Consider the following 23,812-nt stretch of genomic DNA (forward strand, 5'->3'; position numbering starts at 1 on the left):
GAGAATCACTGAGGTAGAGATTCTGACAACCTACAAAATGATTTTCAGCAAAACCAAATAAATAGCAAACTCATACAGTCATAAAACCTCTTTACCAGTATGGCAAGTAGTAATGAATGCATCTATTGACAAAACTCTGTTATCTGTATTAGAAGATACACATACATACGTACCATTTTAAGTGGTCTAAGAGAGCCCACAAACGGTGAAGAAAATCCCCATGACTCAGGAACAGGATACGCTCCCTTTTCCAGCACACCTACCATGCCTTCGAATCCCGGATCGCTGAACACCAGCCACCTGAGGGAAGAAGCAGAAATGCCAACATTACCATTTTACCCACTGTTATGCCAAAAGGTCCCTCCACATTATCCTTAACTAAATCCAGTGGGGTTTGAGAGTCACGGGAGGTCATCGGCCAAATGGAGCTCATTACTTACAGTGAACAGTGAAAGGACAAAGTTCTCGAACTTAGAATTATTTGCAAAAGTGTTCAGATTTTTTTGAAGACCAAATTTCAGTAAATTTTGTTAGAATTTATTTTTTTATTTGAATAGACTGTTTCTTATAAAGAAATACGGAATTGTGAAGTGGAAGGCAAAATTAAACATGTTTTTAAAAATATCTTACTAGAAATAAATATTACCTTAATAAGATAATGGTTTTAGTCTACCAGAAGCTGAGTAGGGGAAAACACAAAACCTGCTGTGCCTGACCCTGAATGCACCATCCCCATGGTGAAACATGGCAGTGGCAGCATGAAACTATAGGGGATCTGCTTCTTTAGTACAGACAAGAAACCTGGACAGAACTGATGGGAAGATGAATGCAGCTAAATACAGGACAATCCTGGACATAAACCTGTTAGAGTCCACAAAAGACTTAAATCTGGGATGAAGTTTAAGCTTTCAGCAGGATAAGAAACATGGTACGGGAGCTACACGGCATCCTGGGATGCCGTCTATAAGACCTATACACGGTTTATGCTGCGAAAGACCTGAATAGGGCCAGACATATTGTCACAGATCCCACACATTCGTCCGATGCACTGTTTGTCCCACTTCCATCAGGTAAGTGTTTCAGGAACATTAGACTCAAAGACTAATAGACTTAAAAACAACTTCTTTCCCAAAGCTGTGAAAGATATCGCCCCTGCCGAAAATCAAATAAACCTACAGCCCAGTTCACAGTCCGTTGCATGTCTACAAACATTCTGCTGGTTCCACCGGTTCTTGATCCAATTGACGATTATTTACACTGTCTCTCGCATGCTAATGTCTATATCACACTTTTAGCTTCTCGGGGAGTGTTTGTTTGGACGGTCATGAAAATTATGCAGTTCTTTAAGTTGATGATTCAGATTTTTACTAATGACGATTTGCACACTTTTTAACTTCTCTGGTAATGTTTGTCTAATACATTTATGCAGTTGCACAGTATTTTACATCACCCTGTAAACTGCCGTCTGTTTCTTTTGACTCGGACATTTGAATCTTATCAGATGCTGAGGAATATTTGCACTTTTCAAGCTTCCCAGAAAGTGTTGTCGGTGCATTCAACTCGAACATCATGTCTTGAGCTGTGTCTATGTGTTATGAGCCGGAGTCTCGCCAAAATTTCATTATGGGTGCATGGTGACAATGAAGATTTTTGATAAACATGCAGCCAAAGCTACAGTTGAATGGTTTATATTAAACGATGCCCGCATGTTAGAATGGGCCAGTCCATGATCACAGATCCTCTCCATCTTCTGTGACCAAGCTTGAGCCATTTTCCATTGAGGCATGGAGCAAAAAATGTGGTCTTGACAAATACATGCTACACCTTTTCAGATTTCAATAAGCAAAATAATAAAAAAAAATACTATTGTTTTCCTTCCACTTCAAATTCTGTGCTACATCTTTGTTACATAAAGACATATTAAAATGCACTGAAGTTTGAGGCTGTAATGTAATCAAATGTGGAAAAGTTCAAGGGGTTCAGTCTTTTCCACACGGAGAAGAAAGCGTTGGTCTTCCACTGGAATGACCTAAACGTTTCCTGCTGTACCAAAATATTCTAAATCAGGCTTTTTATTTGAGTTGAATTTTCTACCTCCTTCAGGCATGACTGGTATCAAACTTGAACGCAGGACAAAAGATGTTTGTTTTAGAGTGAATGCCAGAGGAATGGCATGCTGCAGTTTTTAGCGTGGTCGGCCTTTGTTGGCCCCTTTCTCTGGCATTTCAAGCACAATACCAAGGCCTCATACCGATCACCGTGTGTGAGCCTCTGGCAGGAAAAAACAAACCCATCCCCTTCGGCAGTGGCTGGGGAAGCAATACCAGGAGGCGATGCCAGCCTCATTCTGCTAACACACACACCCGAAGGAGTACCTTTACTCCACATGGCTCAAACAAAACTACATCTGCTGCACGGGTGTCTCCATTTGAGGCAGGAAAGAAAAATTGCACAGGATGAGCAGCTAGAGGAGAATTTTTGTGATTATATCTCTGGTCTTCTGACACCTATAACATTTTTTAATCTATAAAGAAAGTCAAACCACCTCTAAAGTAAATACTTAATAAATAAATAAATAAAAATAAAGGAAATACTTCTACCAAGGGTATAGCCACAAAAATCAGCTGTAGCGCACGTAGTTCTAATACACTTCATTGCCTTGAGGGGCAGGGCACAAAATGTCCTGAATGCCTCCATGTCTCTTGTGGAAAAAAAAAATACATTCTACGCTTTGCCAAGCTGACACCTCTGTCTGGTTCTCACTCCAGTATTCACCTCTCCACTTGTTTTCTGACATGCAGCGGCAGGACAGGCATTCTCAGGCATGCCAAAGAGTAAGAATGAGAACAAAGAGAACATAAATTAAAAAGGTAATGATTACTATCTCTCAACTAATTTAAATTTTTCCCCAGCAGAAGAGTTTTTTTTTATCCTTCGGTGAAACTCTGATGAGTCTGCCAGCCAATATACATACAACGCATCATAAGTGATGGTAAACAGGAGTGTCACAAATATGCTTCTAACCCCAGTTTCTGTCTTTTTGAGCCTCGGGTTATTTTCTCTGTCGCATGTTATAGTTCAACTCACCTCTACTTGCTCATACTAACAAGAAGCTTTTACATAAGTGTTTTTTTTTACTGAAGATTCTCACTAGGTTTGAAACTGCTGGACCAGATAGATAAGCATGCCGAATGTGTAACTGCTGCTTTGCTAAAACTTGCCTGTATGGGAGATCCAAAACAAAAAAATAGCCAGTTGCCTAAACTTGTCCATGTATACAGTCAAGGCAATAAATTAAGAGTTTTAGAACAACTGGAACCGTGATAAAGAAGACTGAACGAGGATGAGGTGTTTATTTCGTGCCTCACCAACCTCGGCTTCAGGTACAATATGGCTGCCGCACATAAAATGTAGTAAAGGTTGCAAGAAAAGAGTCTATTTGCATTTGCTGTTGTTGTAGCTCATGAAACCAATCATAGTTTTGCAAATTGAATGCATTAGTTCACAGAGTATGTGAGGGATTATTCAGATGCTCAGTGCAACTTCAGAAAAGCTTTTTCTAAGCAAGCACGTTACCACAGTCTTAACCAAATCCTCATCTTGACTGTTTGAATGACAACTTTTATTATTAATTAACATCAACTGAAACGTCGCCCGAGATAATTCAGAAAGGAAGTCTTTATATTTCGTTCTCGCTTTAATGATTATCTAACGTGACATGTTAAATTGAGAGCTGAATGAAATCGAATGCTAGAAAATCGCCAGTACTCACACTCCAGAGTGCACTTGGATGGAAGCGGTATTCAGTGGGATGCCAAATGAGCCAGTTTCTATAGTGTCATCTTGGTAAGGTGTCACTCTTCCCCGGCCCTCTGGTTCAGTAAACAGATCGATATGAGGGAGGCTGTAATCCTACAGAGAGAGAAGAGGGGGGGGGGGGTGGACGCTGCAATTATCAGGAGTGGCCAATACAAAGCCTTCAATAATTCTTCCCGAGGAAAGCAGATCAGCTATAAACTTATTTACTTATCTGCTCTGGAACCTGGACTGAATGTCACAGAGGTTATTAGAGGTGAAAATGAAGTGACGTTAATGAGCACACTCACCTGGACAGCGAGTCGAATGGAGCCAATGACAATGTTCTGTGGTTCTGTTTGTGCACCACGCTCTGCCCACACATTTTCCAAATCTAGTGCCCCCTCTTCCAAGGCGATGGTGCGACCCTGAAAGTCAGGCTTCTCGTAGAGAATCCAGCTGTAATAGGAACACAGTGTCCTGTCAGATAGCAGGAAAAAACTGAAAGAACGATGAAGGTCTGATATAAAAAGTGTGCATTAAACCAACCGAAAGATTATTATTCACAGGATGATCACTCTCATGTCTTGTGTGTAAATATAAACATTTGCAGCCCTGCAGCCAATACCTAATTATCTTAGCTTGGCTAACTTTAATTACACATCTAAGCCTCACATGTAAATGCACAATAATTTATCTGATTAATCTTTTTGCAAGCTGAAGTATAAACCCAACAAATAACTGAGAATGAAGATAACCTGCCCTTATTTAAATTGTTGTATAAGACTGCTTTAATTCTTAGTATTTGTTTGAGATAAGAGGATGTTGATTTAGTTTGGCTCAGTGCGCCTGCAGAACGTGGCGTCTTGCTTTCTTTCTGTTTTCTCGGATTTCAGTATTTATTTAACTGAAGCAAAAATAAATACACTTGCATCTACATATTTTACTTGATGTTCAAGGTTGCTGAACTCCTCCAAATAGTTAAGCAGGTACAAAAAATGTTTACTATGTTTGGTAGCGCTGCACCGTGAAGCAGAAATCTACTTTGGTTGGTGCACTGCAAAGAAATCTGACAGCATTATATACATTGATAAAACACAAATACATTAATAAAGAATTGTTCTTAACATTAAATAAAAGTAATACAACTCCTTTAAATGTAATGTAGACAAAATATTTTTATCATTTAATTTTTTTTATCTAGAAATTTCTAAATAAAAATCCAAGACCTTGTGTTTTTTTAAGACTATAAATATGGAAAGCAAGAGTAGCAAATTTCTCTTAGCCACTCTTCAACATGGAAAACACAAAAAGACATGCAATTCAAGTAAGAACGATGTGGGTTTATTTTTATAAGTCAGCAAATGCCTTCAAGAAAGCAGTCATATACCTGCACTTTTTCATATCCACAGTGACAAGAATACCTAAAACTTTTTTATTGCTTCCACACATAGGGTAGAGAAATGTAAGAAACATTAAAAAACTCCAAAGCTCACTGCTACAGAACTACATCAAAGAGAGACATCTTGGTGTCACTGAGTCTTAATAAAAGCCCTTAGACAATAAAGATATCCCAACTTTAAAGATTTCCTACAATTGCAGACTAAATTTTACTGATTGATTTGACAGAAATACCTCCTGATGAGATTAGGATTGAGATTTTGGAAACAAACTCTCTGGGTGGGTCAAGTGCTAAACAAAGAATGACTGTGTGGAAAAACACATCATTTCCACTGTCAAGCACGGAGGAGGATCTGTAATGCCGTGGGCCTGTTTCTATTCATAAGGTCCGGGGACCCTTTACAATAGATGATATCAAGAAGTTGCGAATTATTGGGACATAGAAAATTAAAACCTTGAGTTGTAAATAGGTCTTAACTGTGTTCCAGCAGGATAATGACCTAAAAAAACAACACAAAAATGGTTTTATAGAAATCCTGTGGGGTAAGATAGAGAAAAGCGCATACGATTGAAACCAGGACTTAGGGCGATCAAGAGAAATTGTCCAAAGAATAATGTTCAAAAGTCACTCTCTCTGTATGCTCCAACCTTGTAAAATGTTAAAGCAAAGCAGCATTGAATTCTTTTTTGATTTTTTTTTTTGCAAATAATTAAAAACATTGTTTTTTCCTAAAAAAAATTGTGTCATATTCTGGTCTACATTAAAATTAGCATTTAGACATTTTCCCATCTTGACTAGGGATGCCAATAATTCTGGTAGGTAGAGTTATTGCATTCCTGTGGAATATATTTAATTCACTATCTAGGAGAATAGATTAGCCCTTGAGCAACAAGGATATATATTTATGAGATAAACAGTATAATCTCAGTGGAGAATTCTTTGAAAAAGAGTGCAGTTATAATGTATGAGAGCCTGATATTTCCCAGAATTAGTCCTGTGAGGAGCCCTAACAGGCAATTTCGGCCTCCGAAAGTTGTTTGACTCTAATTAGAACTACATCTCACAGCACATTTTCAACTGAAGCTTCTTATTTTATACACACACTTACCATCCCCTCACAACCTTCACAGATATGAGGGGCGAGAGCTCCAGAGACGAAGCATCTGCCAGATCCCTGTAAATCTCATAGGCTTGGCCACTGAACTGAGCCTTTTCAAACAGCACCATCTGCATGGAGACACAGAGGGCAGAATAAAACATTCCACCACATTAAGCATGCAGGAAAATAATAGGAAAAACAGCTCAACAAACGCTTCATAGTAAAACAGGATTTAGCGAAAGCATATTAGCAGGCAGATACTGGTGTTTACTCAGGCTAAAAAGCCCATTTAGGGAGGCAGGTAGGGTATGCTGTTAATGCTTTGAGTCCCTTTATGGTCACTTTATTATTTACATATTTGTTAGTTTGACAAAATTAAAACAAAAATGACAAAATCAAAGTGTTGAACCACAAAAATGGTCTTCTCTTGGGAATATTTTTTTTTTCTTAGTACTTGCTTCAAAAGAACTCACAACTATAACAAATCCCTTTTTCATGTCAGCGGATCCTCAGCACAACAGAAGGAGAAGGTGACAGCCTAAATATGATGAGCCCCTGGGAAATAATTGGCTTAGTTACAACAGCTATTATAAAGTTATACACTAATGAAGATCCTCGACCTTTGCACTATGTTAGCAGCACAACAATCCCTGATGCTAATCATACCCAGCTGAACATTTGCACAAGACTGTTTTAATGGGCTTTTTTTTTTTACCCCCTCGAACACCATATGAAAAGCAGATGTTTTCACATAAACAAAGCAGTGTCTGTTTAGATTCCTCTCCCCATCTTGTTTCTATTGTCTGTGGGCAAAGGTTTTGCTTATACTGTACCTTTCCAGGGCGTCTATGAAATCCCTTGACAGCTCTTACCTGGAACACAAAAGCACGTAATTAGGAGTGTGACAGATGCCGTGAAGCATGGCAAACATCTGCAAAATGCAAAGCATGCTATGTAATGCTACATTGACACTTTTCTGATTGTATGAATTAGCCTGACCTTTTATGGATTGTTAATGATCTTTTGGAATTTACAGCTCTGCATACTGATATAGACCCATTCTGGGCAAATTTGCCAAAAACAGGGTAACACACGCTCCAATTACTACAGGAATGTGTTACAAACCATAAATTTCAAGCAACAAAAGCAAACCGAATAACTTGGTCAACTATAATTCAGTAATAACTGCTTAGATTTGCAAGCGAAGGTGAAAACATGCCAGAGTGTTTGGCACCGGACAAATTCTGCAATTACCTGCAACAACCCTCTATTATCCTAAATATAACATTTTACATGAGTCCAGGTGTAATTACAACAAAATTACAATGTTCTTTCCAGGACAAGAAAACCAATACAGAAATGAGTTTAAGACAGGTAAAATGGAGCTTTTTTTTGTCATTTTCACTGACTGTTTCGGATGTGCTCTCTTGCTTTAGAAAATGCAGTTCAGACTTTACAGTATCTCTCAAAAGTGAACGCTACATGAGATTTTATACCAATAGAAGTTTAAAAAAATTAGTAAGAGAATATATTTTCATCATGCAACCTATCAAATACCCCAACTTTTATTCATATATAGCTACACATCAACAAATGGAATGGCATCTTATGCACTTAGCAGTGTCTCAGTGAATATTATGATGACAGATAGGGACAGACACTTTGATGCAAAAATGGGAATAAACCTCTGTCAATAATCCTACAGCAATTGTTGAGCATGTCAAGATAAGTGTTTGTAAAATTTTATAGCTAACCTAAAACAAAAATAAATTACACTTTTGGGGTTGTGTATTTTTTTTTTTAGCTCTCAGAAAGAAAACTGGAACTGCACAAAGGTAGAACCACCATGATAGATGGTTAAGAAAATCAGTCAAAGATTGACCAATCTCAGAAAAGATCCCCATAATTTAAAAGAAATGCAATATCTTTTGAATTATGGATTTTTCTATCGTGACCTGTAGGATTTTACTGTAGATTCAAACTCATAAAATCTACCTAAAGTCCCAATACGGAACTTTTGACCCACATATTAGCTAAGTTTGAGGTATATTATTCGATTTTCCATGCCAATATACAGCACTCAGCATGTTTTGATGGTTTGTCCAGGCTGTCCTTCTCAAAGGAACTTAAGAGGTGCGGATCTGTCACTCAGAAATTCATGTGACCTAGGGCACCCCTAAACAAGAGAGCTACCGCATGCTAATGGCCTAAACCTGAAACTTTCAGGTCTAGTCAGGTCAAAAGTTACATATTGTTGCTTTAATATCTGTTTAGAAATGTCTGTCACATATATGGGAAAAAGTTGTTTCAGCCCTAAAGGATCACCAAAATCCTTATAAGTTGCAGCAAAGTTACTTTATTCATGACTCTAAATGGGATACAGGGGAGAGTGGTACAACAACACAGAAAAAGGATGGAAGTAAAAGCTGTCCTGTAAATAAGACATACTCATTTTTCCATGAAGCCATATGAGGCGCAACTTTATGGAAATTGCAGGGAAAACAGTCTCCAGCTCACTATGCCAGCTAATGAAACCCGATACTTCTAACTGTAGAGGATTAATCTGTTGCACAAGACAGCAAAGCATCCTGCAGCAGCATGCTTGTGATGCACTTACGGTATTTCTGAATGCCACATGTGGTTGGGTCAGAGGATCCTTGGGTACAGGTTTAGGGTGTGTGGTTGGAAGAATCCCAGGAACTCTTGCTGCTGCAGAATCAGGAAGCACCAGACCTGGTTTCGCGACCCCCTCCACCTTAGCTCCCGGAAGCAGAGATGCCATTTTCCCTGTAGGCTGAGACATATACAGACACATCTGCGGTAAATTCTTTCTCTCACCGCCTATTAAAATGGTCTCAGATGACTTCTATAAAGTTTCGCTCGCACCGGAACCTCACTTTTCAGCTTATAGCTTTGCTGTACGACGTGTAGCTACAAGTACAGTGACGTTAACGTAATTTTCATTCAGACAAAGCGGAACTAACCTCTGGTTTGACTTGGTCCGGTCCTTGTGATTCAGGCACAGCTTTTGCTTGATCCTGTGGGAGGTACTTCTGTAAATAGTCAGGCAGCTTGATGTCGTTAAAAGCAGGAAGTGGAGGACCTGAGTCATTGACCACAGTCTCTACAGCACGGGTTTCCTCTCCATTCTGTTTGGCTGCTGTGTGTTTGACTGCAGCTGGGGCTTTTGGGCTTGGAGGGGCCAGCTGGGGGGAAGTTAGAGGGCTGAGCTGGGAGGTTTCGCTAGGCAACCCGTTGCCTGAGCTGGTGCCTTCAGCCTGAGACTGGTCTCCATCTCTCTTGCCTCTGATGAGAGAGGAGGTGAGACTGCTGAGGACAGAGCTCGTCTCAAAGCGAGACTTCACTTTTTTTTTATCCTCTTTGTCTTCCTTCCCCTCGTCCTCACCTTTCCCAGTGTCCTTTTCCCTGAGGCCACCACACAGTATGCTCCTGTCAGCAAAGCTCACCCTGGCGGGCATCAGGCCCGATTTTGTCTCTGTGCTCTGGAGCTTGGCTAAAAGGCTCGGAGTGTTTTCTAAACTTAACTGCGTCTTCTTCCTCAAGCCAAACGTGAACTCCTCGGGGTCAAACGTCTTCTCAAAGCGATCTTCCTTAATGGCTGGCATCGCAAAGGGAGGCTGGGGGGTTCGAAGGTGGTTGTGCTTACGGGGTGGGAGGGAGAATGGGGCGCAGAGTTTCCTAATTTTTTCAACAAAATCGTCATCATCTAGCTCGCCAGAAGTGTCCAACAGGTTGCTTTCACTTCCAGAGGAGGTCAGTTTTGCCTCCAGGACTTTCAGCCTGCGCTTGGGAACATCTACATCCAGCCAGCTGGACGGCGTGTCTTGCTGTTGGGAGGAATTGTCTTTCTGCAGCTCCTTGGGCAACTTGAGTTTCCTCAAGGATGAATGGTGAACTGGGTCTGGGTTTCGCCTGTTAGCCTCTGGGGGTAGAGGAGCCGTTGAAGTTTGACTCAACGGCTCGTTTGCTTGCTTGTCTAAGACTTTGTGGAGTTGTGAAGGTGAGGAGATATCACCATTAGCAACAGGCAAAAGATTAATAGCTGGGAGAGTGACTCCTTTCTCCGCTGCCTTCTCCGTTTCTTTACCTGTTAAGTGAAGTGTGCTGGTAACAGGTGGGCTCTGAGTTATTTTCTCCGCATCCTTGAGTGGAGAGACATTAATCTTAGTCTCTTGGCTTGTTGATTCCTCAGACCATGCGGGGCTAAGAGCTGGCTGCCTGATTTCTTTTAAGTTTTCTTGCACTGATGGCACAGGGGTGTGTTTATCCCTGTCACCCTCCCTGAGACCTTTGCTTATGGTAGATTCGCTGTCGAAAATACAAGGTAACTCTTCAGCAGCTAAATCTGTCTTTTCCTTGCATGTCACATCAACCTGAGCATGCACCACCACAACAGTGTCATTAGTGCCTCTTGCAGTCGCTCCCTCGTCTGGTGTAGCGGCTTCAGTAATAGGATCTGACTCGGAGAGCCCAGCATCATTAGTTCCATGTGTACATGAGTCATCAAGTGAATTCTCTGATTTTTCCACGGACACAGAATCGGCCTTGGCCCCTCTCGCCACTAGCTCACTTTGTATTCCTGTGCTTTCTGTGGGTTCTGCTTGTGACTCGGGAGGCACATCTGTGGCTGTCTGTGCCTTCTGAGGGTCTTTATCACTCTCTGTTGCACTCTCTGTTGCACTCACAGCCTCATTAGTCTGGGTGATTGAACAAATAGCTGCTTTCTCTGGAGGTACAGCCGACGCTTCACCGGGTTTTTGTGTTTCAACAGGGAGGGCTGATGATCCTATGGTATTTTCTGACATTTGACAGGTTGTTTCTGGTGGTTTTGATTCCTCAGCACTCTGCTGTTTCTCTGAGAAACTTTGCCTACTGCCTGAATTATCCTTTGTGGGGGATTTGTCTGAAGGCAGAAGCTGCTGGGTTGTTTCTATGTCTCTCTCCTCAGTATGATGTAGATTCCCACTGTTCATTATTTCTAATTTCTCCACATCTTCATTCTCAGCTTGACAGATTAGCGCTGTGTCTGTGCTTGCAGGAAGTTGGGTTTTTTCTGCTTCATCTTTAGCCGGGGTGCTTCCTTCCTGCTTACTTGTTGATTCGAGCTGCACTGATAGTTCTTTATCTAATTTGGGCTGTTCAGCAGTCGACTCCGTATTTGCTGCAGGTGGCATCTCAAGATGCGGCTTAGCTAATGGAGCTGGTAATGGGAAGGATGCTAAATTTTCACTCCTGCCCTCTGAGGGGTTTGGTCTGTCTGTTGTAAAAGTAAGACTCTGTTCCTCTGTATTTTCCTCCTGTTTGGATAACATGCTGGACTCCTTGTCAATAGTCGCTTTTGTTTCACTGCTACAGACAGCAGTATCAGGTTCATCTTTGTTGACAGGTGATTCAGCAGCTCCCTCTGATTTTTCATTTTTAAATTCATCTGATTTGGTTTCATTCGAAGGCCGTATTCCTGAAGTGCCTCCCTGGAATTTTGGAGATGATAATGCTGTTGTTTTTGGAAGTTGTTTGGGGGTAGAGGACATCTCTTCTGTATTTCCCTCCTCATCTTGTTTTATATCAGTAATGTCTGTTTTTGTTGGTGCACTAGGGCCGACAGGACTAGCTGCTTCTTTATTTCTCCTTCTTTTAGACCGGGGGCCTATTCTGCTCGGAGTCTTGGACTGTGGTGCTGTATCATTGGTAGGATCTGCAGAATCTCCTAAATCTTCTTTCTCAATAGTGCTTGAATGTGTGACTTTATCTACATCCTTTTTTTCTGTGTCATTAATTTTGGAGTCCGTTCCCTGCAGTTCCTGAGTGGGTGTCTGTACCCATCCAGCCGAAATATCCTGTCCATCTGGTTTTGATGTTATCTCTGACTTTGTCTCTGTATGCATTGGCTCTTTGTTATCAAGTTTATCCTGAATGTCCAGTTTTGATGACTTTGATACCTGAACCGCCACAGACGAGTGGGAATTTTGAGACGTTTCCTTTAAATGTTGTGTTGGAGGCTGCACTGGTTTTGCTTGGGAATCTGATGCTTCTGCAAATTTTCTCATTCTCTCCTTGATGGTCATTGGTTTCTCACTGTCAGCTGGTGCAATGCCGGGCTTCAGGCTGCCGTAACGTTCAGCGGATTTTGACCTCTGCTCAGACGAAAGTAAGCGGGCTTTAAACCTGTCTGTGACAGGTGTGGTGGGGGAGACATCTGCACTTCTCGGGGTCTGGACGGTCTTTTTGAAACCACCATCTCGTCTTTTCTGTTCAAACAGGCTTATTTTATCTGCAATCCGGCCAGCATTAGGTTTGGGCTCCTCGGCAAACTTCTTTGAGTCAGGGGCGCTGTGTAAAACAAATAGAAAACATTTGAAACGTTCCAAAGTAATGCAACACTTAAAGTGTAACTGTCTTATAACCACGTACTTTCTATGGACAAATAATCATTTAATCTTCAGCGAATTTTCTAACCACCTAAAGATTTATTTGATCTCAATTTAGATCTTAATACTTCTTCAAATCTAATCCTATAGCTCAGGCTTGAACTTTGTGTCATGACACACACCTTTGTTTCTCTGTGGATCTACCTGACTCCATTCCACCCACACCTGTAATCTGAAAACGTCTGCGAAGTGACATTTACCGGAAGTACGCAAATCAGTTTAAATATTTAACCCTTCCCCTTCCAAACATTCTGGTGTTGTATGTCGAATGTACAAATTTTACTTTACCACTCACTTAAAACTTAAACTTACCTTGCATCAGTCTCTGCTTTGGGCTTTTCTTCTTCAGTGATATCCTTTAACTTATTGCTGAAATCCCCTGTCATGTTTTGTTTTGGTTCGAGAGGAACACTTTTTGGAAAAAACTTCACTTCACTTTTGGAAACCTTAATACTTCTGCGTTTGGATTCTGGCGTCTCGGTCTTCCTCTGTACTTTGTAATGGCTCTCATCCTCGTCCATGATTGCTCCCACGTCTGTTGTGCCCGACTGGCTGGCTGCACAAACTGAGATTGAGCCCTGGAACCCGTCCAACTGCTTGACCATATCTGGGGGCGAAATCTTGCTTTCTCCTCCTTCAGGTGAGAGCTGTAAGGAGGAGCCTGGCTCAAGGGAGGAGTCTTTGGATGCTTCTTTCTGTTGAGTGTTTGGACATTTGTCCTGCGGACTGTCTGCAGAGCTACTGGCTGGAGGCAATCCATCTGCAGGTTGAGCGTCTCTGGGCTTTTTTTCTGAGGGGCTTTTGACTACATCTCCTTGGGAATTCTTTCTGATTCTCCTTCTGCTGTTGTTTTTACGTCCCATGTCGTCTGCCTCTGTTTGCTCACTCTTAGTCTCTAACCACGAGTCTTTGTGCGTCTTGAGCGACACTCCCCCTAGAACACTATAATAGCTTTGTGCCTCAGAAGCCGGCCTCACATTTTTCTCAGCATTCGTTGGGCTCAAGCTGGTAGCTAGATCAAAACTCGATGACGACTTTGACTTCCGGAGGACGTTTAAACTCCTTTTGACTGTTCTGCAAACGACTTCCTTTCCAGCACTGGTGTCCTGGCCAGACTGAATCACACTAGTCTCCTCGAGGTACACGTGGAGCCTCCTACCTGTCTGAGCCTGTGCTTGTCTCAGTGCGTGTGGCCGGGCGTGGGCCTGGTCAAAGTCCCACGCCACTCCCTGTTTAGACGAAGATGAGGGCTGAGTCAAATAACTGACATTCCTCTCAGGATTCCCACTTGCTGAAGGAGTGCTGCTGTTCTCCGCTGTCTCTTTGCCCTGCCCTGTTCTCTCCTTCCACCTCTCTGCAAGCTCCTCCCCCTTTGGACCGCCCTCTCCTGTCTCAGTGCTGCACACAACTGAGCCGTCTCTGTGGGCAGACTGCGTGGCGTCCTTCTCTTCACAAGGGAGAAACTCTTTAGAGATGCCAAGTGAACTAGTATGCCCCTCCTGCCACTGTCGCTCCTCTGCTCGGATTCTCACCGAGTCCTCACTCTGGTCTTCTCCTTCTGTGCTCTGAGTGAAATCAAAAGCCGAGACGCTATTCCCATCCAGGGACTTTGGAGAATTTCCCCTCCATGGCGATAACCAACTGCCAATTCGACCCAAGACTCCAGTGCTCGGCTGGTCCTCGGGGTCAGACTGAAGCAAAGCAAGAAGAACTCGAATAAATATCTGTCTACAAATGCACCCTACATTACATCAAAATGTTGCAAGTATTGGAAGACTTGTAACGATTAAAACAAATGAAAAACAAAGGATTGCATGTAACTGAGCACATGCTAAACTGTAAATTACCAAAGAAAGAGTGTGCAAGACAGCTCTAAGTGTTATTCACAGACATTTCTACTGCAGCCATGCATCTCTTAGCAATGCAAAGACATGCAGTGGTGCTTATAAGCCTGTACGCTTACCGTAGAAAATACCAAATCATTGAGAGTCTTAATGTAGGATGTGAACATGATTTTGGTTTAGAAAAAAAACAACTCCTATAGAGCACAAGACAAACACAAAATGATTCCACCACAATAAAAGACCATACAAAATGAGCAGATCTTGAAAACAAGTAAAATGTCCCATCAAAGTGAGAGCTTATACCCAACTTTCTAAATATAAAGAAGTCTGGAACGTCAGTTCAGAATAAACTCACCCTTAATTCTTGAAGAAAACTTTTCTTTCGCCTCTCTTTTTCTTTTTTTTTTGTTGTTGCAAAAAGTTGTTAGATAGTCCAAGATAGAGTCTCCACTAAAGTGTAGCTGATGAGCATGTTGTGTTACTCCTTGTCTTCAGCTGAGCATCCCCAAAACTATTTGAGCGCAGTGTCAACGCGTGTTGCAAAAAAGTTCTGCCCTCCTCCATCGGAGCACCAGCGCTCAGCCCAGTGCTTCAAATGATGCATTCAAATGCGGCTCCGTAAACCTTATATATAGCTGTTATTTAGTAGTGAGTCATCAAATATTTCCACGTCAGTTGCCCAGTTGTGCTTTCATTTCAGAGTTATTTGTTAGTCTGGATAATGTCCAACTTTTATTTTTTATTTTTTGCTTTAATTAACTTCCTGATCAGCTTCCAGTTCATTAGAAGTATTTCGTGATTCTTCATTTCTGTTGTTAATCTTGTTCATTTTGTCTTTACTGTAGTGATGGAAAAAGTGAGTGGAATGTTACAACTTTAAAACCACTTAGTTAATATAGTCACTTTTTTTTGTTAATTGGGGAGAATTAGAACCCATTAGTGAACATCAAAAATGACAACAAACATGTATTAAAAAAAGCTGCTTTTATTTAACAGCATTTTTTTTGTTTGTTGTTGTTTTTAGCAGCATAAATGTGGCATATAAATGCTTTTGGTAATATTACTATTCAGTATTATCAGTATTAAGTGCAACGTTGGTTGGACTTGGGCTGTCTTCAGTGATTCTTAAAAGAAATGCGGATGGCCTCCTGATTAATTTCATGATTAATATGAACGTATTAACTAATCTGGTTTAGAGCTAATAACCACCAACAACCAAAAGTGTTTTTATTTTTTTTCTCAAAGCTCGTTAATTATGATTTCATGGTAGCTTCTCAAATGACAAGTGCAATGAAGACAGTTGAAAAGGATGATGGTGATTCAATAATAAGTGCTTAAGACTCCGATGCTGGGTTCAATTTCCTACTGAGTATGTGGATTTAGGAATGTCGTTAAAAACAAGTAATACATGTTACAGCTGAAAGGTAGAGAACCGGTGGGATTTGTTTATCGTCATGCTTAGTGACCGGGTTGACTACAATTAGCAATACAAATAATAACAATGCATTTTTTCTGCACTATCAAACATTGGAGCAAAAATAGTGCTGTACAATACTGATTGAGTTGAAGGTTTAGTGAGTAACAAACTGTCAAAATTACAAATAAACTCTTTATTTTTATTTTACTGTGGCAGGCAGGAGTACATGTGCAGCAAACAAACTGCAAAAAAAATATGCTGCAAAAGAAAAGTGCTGCAATCACAGAAAATAGATTGATGCAAACTCATAAATCATTAGCAACACACAAACAAACATCAGTGCAACGGAAGAAAAAAACAATGCAGAAAATACTGCAAGTACGAAACACAATAGCAAGTTTAAAAAATAAAAGAAAGAAAAAAGAGAAAACAGGGGGAGTAAACCACCAAGTCATCTGGGACCAGACCCAGTAAAGACATTAATGTGGTTCCCCAATGAAAGTGGAGGGAAGAAGGAAATGGTGCTCTTTTCTTAACTTTTTAAAAACATGTGGCTGTCATTTCTTTTTTTTTTTTTTTACAATCTTACAGAATGTAACCATTTTTACATAGGCAATATTAGCGTGCTTGTCTATACTGAGTCCCTCTACTCCCTCTAGTGGTCTGGCGCACTTCCATTTTTCTTGAAGGGAGTTTGCAGCATTTTTTTAATTAGCTGATTTTCTTGCAGCATTTTTGTGTTTGTGTGTCTTGGAGTTTGCATGTGTGTGCAGCGTTTGTGGCGCATTCAGCCATTTGCTGCGTGTTTGCCCCTGTCAGCCAACATAGTTTTGGTATGTTGTTTATCAGCTGACGTTTGCTGAAATTATAAGACTAAAATGTTCTTGTTTTATATCAGTTGTCACTGAGTTTAATCTAAATTGACAGCCATATTTGTTTTTGAGGTCAGATTGATTTGAAATGTCTGACTTTCCACCTGATATCCTTGGGACTTTCTGTAACTACTTTTTCAAGTTCAAATTTGGAAATGTAAACTTCTGCTCAAACGAAAGGGAACACATAGCTAAACTGTACCTTCAACCAATCCTGCCCAGTTTTGTCTTTTGATTTAAGAATACACTCTAAGAAAAACACCACTGTCTTGCAAACTTTACCAATCTGAATTAGTCTAGAAAATCTTTATTGTCAAGTTATTTTTGTTATTTGGGGTTGAAGACACTAGATATGAATGATGTTTACAAAAAAGTAAAAGCAAAAAAAACCAAAATATTTTTACTTCGACCGCAACCCTAACCCTTTGTTTCAGCTCCTGTTACATGACAGGGACATTATGCATGAATGCCGAACTTGTTGGCATTTGTATGGTATAGCAAAGCTTTCTACGTGATGTACGTTATATAAATCTGCAACAGGGTGATAAAGTTTGCAAGTCTGAATCACCAAAGTTTGAGTCAGAGCAGACAGTTTTGTCTGTACATGCAAAAGCAAAAATATTTGTGCGCAAGAAACAGCAAATTACCTAAATGTATTCAATTACATAAAGGGAAAAATAATAACAAATAATGATTAGCTTACTTTGGTTTTATATCATTAAAATTATAATTGTTAAATGGGAAGTAGCTCGATGTGTCCATTATTCAAAAGTTAAATAATTAATCTTGATGGTTTATAGCCATTGTTTTGTGATTGTCAGCCTTTATGTTTCAGTAAATTCAACTGAAGATAGTATAGACTTATAAAGTGCTCCCTCTTAACTTTGGAAAGAAATTAACTCAATACAGAGAGCTCTCTGCAGGAGACACAGCAATCCTCGAACTGACATTTTCACTGGCAGTAATATCTAGGCTAAACCAACTCTGAGCCATATGTAAATTTTCTAAATGTAAAGCAATTACAACGACTCTATACGTTAATGTCTATCAGTTCTGCAGTATCCTGAGTGAATGTGATGACGCACGGAAACACAACAACAATCTGGGCTTGCATCAAATCATATAATTTGCTTTACTGTCTTTGCAGAATATTCGTTGTTCTGGTTGAGAAACTGCACTGTATGGTCTGTGCTTTTTACTGCAGCAGCAGAATAAACAGCAAGCCAGTAAGCCAGTCCATTAATTTGGGTTTCACAAATTCAACATAAGGAATGAATATCAAGCAATGCTGTGCACCAACACTTGTCTAATTCTTTCAGTATGACAGACAATTGCATGCGTTTATACGAGCTCATCGGCCTTATCTGACCTAAGCACACTGCTCTTGACTCTGCCTTTGACTGAACAATACATGCAAATGTCTCTCACTATATTTTGCAACATAAGCAATCACTAGAACTAACCTGGTTCACTGTTGGTCTGACAAAATGTCCCATTTATTTAAGTACTTTGGTTTTGGAGCCTTTAAAACTAATCTGTTTCGGTCATGTCTAATGTTCGGTTAATGTTTCTTAAAGGTTACTCTCACATTTACAACAGTAAATTAGTCTTCCACAGCCTTAAACTAATACAATGCTTTGCACAAATAGTCCTACTTATTTAACATCATATTTTATTATGTTACACTACATATGTCAATATATTTTATTTGGATGTATGTGACAGACCAATGCAATAGTGGAATTAGGGGAACACAGAAGTACAACTTTCCTCGGGGGCTACTGATCATCTTCTACACTGCAGTCATTCAGTCCATGCTGTGCTCACTCATCTCTGGGTGTTTCAGCTCATCCACAAAACTTAACAGGTTTAAATTGCAACAAACAATTAGAGGTGCAGAGAGGACCATCAGGACTGACCTTCCACCCATTCAAGACTCGTACGGGTCCAGGGTCAGTAAAAGGGCAGCTAAAAAAGCTCTCGACTAGACTCATCCTGGTCACCTGGTTATTCAGACTATTACCTTCAGGCCAGCGCTACAGAGCACACAGAGCCAGTTTCCATCTCCAAGGAAGTGTCTGTGATGAACACTTAACAGTCAGGGTAGCCAGCTGTACCACCGAGGAAATAAATACTCCCTTGGACATATTGCCCCGTGTCTTTTCTGTTATAGATTGTAGTTTATTGGGATCGTTAGAATCTGAAGTCAAATTCTTTGTTTGTACCCACAAACGTGCCGAATAAAGTTGATTCTGATTCTGAAAATATGCTGTTTTCACATAATATTATTACTTTTACAAATAAAAAAAATGAAAGGTGTGTGGTGTATTTGTATTTTGTGTTACAAATGTGACTGTATATTCAGGGTCATTGTCCAGCCAGAAGGTTAGCCTCTGTCTCAGGTCTTATTGCAGCCTTCTTCCAGAAGCCCTCTATATCTAGCTTCATAAATCTTTCCATTAACTCTGATCAGTTCCCCTGTTTACTAAAGACAAACAAGCACCACAGGATGACGCTGCCACCATCGTGTCTGTGGGGACGATTTGTTCAGGATTATTTGGAGAGTTTCTTTTTCACCACACATATAATTTTGAGTGAAGGTAAAATAAAATGTTTTTGTCCCACCTGACCTGAACTCCTTCCAAAGGTTTGCTGTGTACCCTGTATTGATTGAGACAAACTTTAAACAGGACTTCTTATGACTTTCTTCTAAAAAAAAAAAAAAACAATTTCCTTTGCACAACAAAACTTTTTGTCAAAGACCTGACCTCAATTCCCCCAATTGAGCTGTGGTTCTTTGCAGCTCCTCCAGTGCTATGGTGGGCCTCTTCCTGCTTCTTTAACTGAGTTGGTTTAGGTGCACATTCATACCATTGAAAGTTTTATTCAAACTGCTCTATAACACCATTCTGCTCTGTTTTTAGTGTTCATGAAGCTTTATGTTATCTAGACCTTGATGGAACAACCGCATTTCTACTGAGAATAAATTACACACTACTTACTAATCAAGTGTCTTTTGAAGCTAATTGGTTGTGATACTTATACCCATCCATTTTCTAACACATCTATCCCTTGTGTCGGGTCGCAAGGGGTGCTGGTGCTTATCTCCAACTGTCAATGGGTGAGAGGCGGGGTACACCCTGGACAGGTCGCCAGTCTATCGCATATATCTATCTATCTATCTATCTATCTATCTATCTATCTATCTATCTATCTATCTATCTATCTATCTATCTATCTATCTATCTATATATATATATATATATATATATATATATAGATGTATATATATATACACATCTATATATCTATCTATATCTATCTATCTATCTATCTATATATATATATATATATATATATATATATATATATATATATATATATAGATGTATATATATATATATACACATCTATATATCTATCTATATATCTATCTATCTATCTATCTATCTATATATATATATATATATATATATATATATATATATATATATATATATATATATATAGATGTATATATATATACACATCTATCTATCTATCTATCTATCTATCTATCTATCTATCTATCTATATATATATATATATATATATATATATCTATATATATATATATATATATATATATATATATATATATATATATATATATATATATATATATATATATATATATATATGGGACTATGAATGTCTCCTGAGTACCGCAGAAGGGAGCCCGAGTACCGCCAGAGGTACGAGCCTGGTGGCAAACTGTGACACGTTGATGAATGTCAACACACGACGCGTCTGGACAAGTAAAAACCTCATATACATGTCAGCGCTCTGCGGACTGAGATAAGAGAGCAAGTTCAGACTATTCCCGATAGTCTGATCAAGAAAAATAAGTCAGAATAAGCAGATTCCTAAAACTGGTTGGTTAGACACGAGCAAAGGCTCAACAAATGTCCCACTAAACTCTCCTTTGATCACATGTGAAAATTCTGACATTTACTCGAACAAGTGAAGGCAGCAGGAGGCTGTTACCAAATTAAGTTTTCCACAGGAAATGACGCGGGGACTATTTGGATTTTAAAGCCTGGAGAATCCATATTTTCTGATTCTTTAACCTCTGTTTGCTCATATGGCTAGCAGCTCAAGTGGGTCTTTCCATACCCACGGTCGAGGAACTTAACTATTTAACTTCTGGCGTTTTACGTGACTTTTGGTGCATTTTTTTCAAAATAAAAGCAAAATAAAGCGGGTATGTTTAATTTGCACCTTTCAGTAAAATTCTGCGTCAACAGGTAGAGATGGGCGTGGGCCATCTTGGGCCGCGGTTGTTATTACTGATATTATTTCCTACACTTTAACGTTCATTTTTTATAAGTTTAGAGGTTTTCCCCGACTCTGCGTGCATTTATTTATGTAGCTGGGAGATAAACCGGTTCTACTTTATATTCGGTTTAAGGAACCCTCGGAAAGCAGCTTTCTTTGCGCACACAGCCCCGTTTCCAGCAGACTAAAGCGGGCGGCCCTGCAATTTTACGGTGAAATTAGATCGTGCAAACTTCAAATAGTTTATCGACCACAGCGCTCCACTTATTAACTTCAGAGAGAGGGAGAGAGAGTCAGCTCTTACCATGATTAGGGTGTCTCTGTTGGTTCTCCAGGGAATAGACCGGGGAGATGCAGCCCGCTGCTGGGAAGCCTCTCTCTGAGGTAACCCGTCCTTGTCACGTAGAGCACAAGAGCCTTATTAATATTTAGTGCAAACTATAATGAAAAAAAATTAACTCAATGCCAGATTGATGTCATTGTAGAATTATTATTTTCCCCCAAAGGGAGTGAGTGTAGCTCCGGAGGAATCTGGCCCTGGCCAGGTAACACACCCCAGGGTATCGCAGGCACCTTGACGCAGCACAGAGCTATGACGGTTTTGTTTTGCAACTCTGTCAGCGCACAAATGCCACACTGGAGTTCCTGTTTGTACTTGAGACAGACAACATTTTAAGTTCTCTCTTTTTCTCCAGAATGATCGTTTTCTGGTTACGAGGTTTGGAGGTGGGAGGATAACATAACCGAAGCATTTACCAAGTGATGTTCAACTTTATTTCCAGATATCTTCAGCTAGATCTCTGTCTGCCTGTGTCTGCGGAAACACACGCTGTGTACAAAACACCAGGCATCATGTTGTGCAAATACCTAAGCCGCCCTGTGTTTTCTTCTCTGTTCTTTCATGACTTATTGATGAGATGCAGAAACTGAGACCCATCTCCTTTTTCCACCCTATGAAAAATTCACATCTGGCGTTAAACTGTTCTTTCTCCTCTTTAGCGTTTCACCCCCCTGTAAGATCTACAGTTTGAAGAGGAGATTTCGGCATTTCAAGTGAGTTCAGACAAGACAGTCACATGCTCGGAGGGAAATTATAGGAATCAGAAATACGCAGCTTTTCCACATTCATATGAAGTCTAATTAAATAAACGACTCTTGTTTCATTTTAATAAGCAAGTGGTCCAGTTCTCATAAGCTATGGGAGAAACTGACAATATAGCATCTGTTCATTCAGAGAATATTCTTTTACAGTGTCACAAATGCAATGCTCCACGTTTACTTTCACACAGTTACAGACTTGCACAGCCGGCAGCTGTTTTCACCATGTGGCCTCCTTTTGTTGCAGAGAGGAGCACCGCTGGTTACACCTGTCAATGGCTGCAGAGAGAAGGAGTCTTTCACAGTTTAGACGTGTGCAAAATGTCCCGGCTCGACTTTGGAAGAGGAAAAGAGAAACTTGGATGAGTTACACATCTGTTAGTTAATATAAAAATGGTTTCTGTTTTCCTCCTCTTGTAGTGTCTCCTTTTTGGTTCTCTGCTATTCCTTCGTGATTCTGTCCTCGTGTTACCAGTGTCACATATTTAGGTAAAATCAATAAATAAATTACAGTTTTTACTAAGTTACAGTATTTTAAAATCATGGATGCAATATTTTAAGGGGGCAAAAAGCATACTATAATATATAAAATCAGATATTTGTCTAAATACTCTTTGTTAGCATCTGAAATGATAAGACTAATGTTCACATTTTAGATCACTTAGGAGCTAGCCAGAATAATAAGCTGATATTTTACCTCTTCTCATTCGCTCTTGAGCTGGTATAAGTTAATTTAATTTAGATGTTCTTCATGTCTGTCATTTTTTTTCCTTGTTGCTACTTTTATTTGTATGTTATGACACTTTTTTAAGCACTTTGTTTCTGATTTTGTTCAATTTACTTGGTTTTATTTCTAATGTTTTATTCATTTATTTCATGTTCAGCACTTTGTTCAATGCCTGCCCCTTTTAAACTGCTTTTAAAATACAGTAAAATTGGCTTGGCTTTTTAGCTCGACCTAAAAATTAGAACAAGTAGGATAAAGATCAGAGCTGTGTGATGGCTACTCCCAAACATTTGCTTAATTGTTCTTAAGCTATTTTGTAACTGGTTCTGTGGTATGCTTTGGGTCACTGGCCTTTTGAAAGCCTTATTTGCACCTGGATTTAACTTCCTGGCTGATGTCCTGAAATGTCTCAATATTTCTGCTAAATGCACTTTCCTCATGATGCCTTTTATTTTATGAAGTGCATCTGTTCCTCCTGCAGCAAAACATCAACACAACTTTATGATGCTGTGACCTTTCGCGGTCAGGATGGAAAGTTTGCAAGCTTCCTGGTTTTATCCTCCAGTGGACATTATGGCCACACATTCAAATTTAGCTTCATCGGACCCATAGGGCCTGTCCCCAACATGTAGGGTATTTGTCTCTGTATGCAGCTACAAATTATAATCAGGATTTAGTAGTTGCTTTTCAAATAATGGCTCCTTCATCTTTGCCGAATGGCATTTTCGTCCATGTCGGTTACAGGACTTAATAGACTGTGGATAATTTCAATCTTAGATCTGCTTTAACCAG

At 39.8% G+C, this 23,812-nt stretch overlaps 1 protein-coding gene and 1 long non-coding RNA gene across 3 annotated transcripts in view; one reads left to right on the forward strand and one right to left on the reverse strand.

Moving 5' to 3' along the window:
- Window positions 1-21,768, reverse strand: part of LOC105930722 (beta/gamma crystallin domain-containing protein 1) — a 41,951-nt gene extending 20,183 nt beyond the window's left edge. Inside the window, exons 1-9 of one of the 2 annotated variants that reach the window (XM_012869065.3) lie at window positions 21,500-21,768; window positions 13,058-14,436; window positions 9,281-12,647; window positions 8,914-9,090; window positions 7,130-7,168; window positions 6,306-6,424; window positions 4,107-4,254; window positions 3,773-3,912; window positions 174-300 (exon numbers count right to left, since the gene is read on the reverse strand). In XM_012869065.3, the coding sequence (XP_012724519.2) occupies window positions 174-300; window positions 3,773-3,912; window positions 4,107-4,254; window positions 6,306-6,424; window positions 7,130-7,168; window positions 8,914-9,090; window positions 9,281-12,647; window positions 13,058-14,436; window positions 21,500-21,502 (5,499 nt within the window). In that variant the 5' untranslated portion in view covers window positions 21,503-21,768. Of the gene's footprint in view, window positions 1-173; window positions 301-3,772; window positions 3,913-4,106; window positions 4,255-6,305; window positions 6,425-7,129; window positions 7,169-8,913; window positions 9,091-9,280; window positions 12,648-13,057; window positions 14,437-14,708; window positions 14,784-21,499 lie in introns of those variants that run through there. The other variant, XM_012869064.3, reaches the window with a different exon arrangement.
- LOC118566151 lies at window positions 20,972-22,747 on the forward strand. Its single transcript, XR_004932842.1, has 3 exons — window positions 20,972-21,121; window positions 22,195-22,248; window positions 22,541-22,747. It is a non-coding gene; the product is annotated as an uncharacterized LOC118566151 (long non-coding RNA).
- Window positions 22,748-23,812: the final 1,065 nt, after the last annotated feature.

This window comes from Fundulus heteroclitus, chromosome 15 (assembly GCF_011125445.2).
Source record: "Fundulus heteroclitus isolate FHET01 chromosome 15, MU-UCD_Fhet_4.1, whole genome shotgun sequence".
In the NCBI taxonomy this organism is placed as follows: Eukaryota; Metazoa; Chordata; class Actinopteri; order Cyprinodontiformes; family Fundulidae; genus Fundulus; species Fundulus heteroclitus.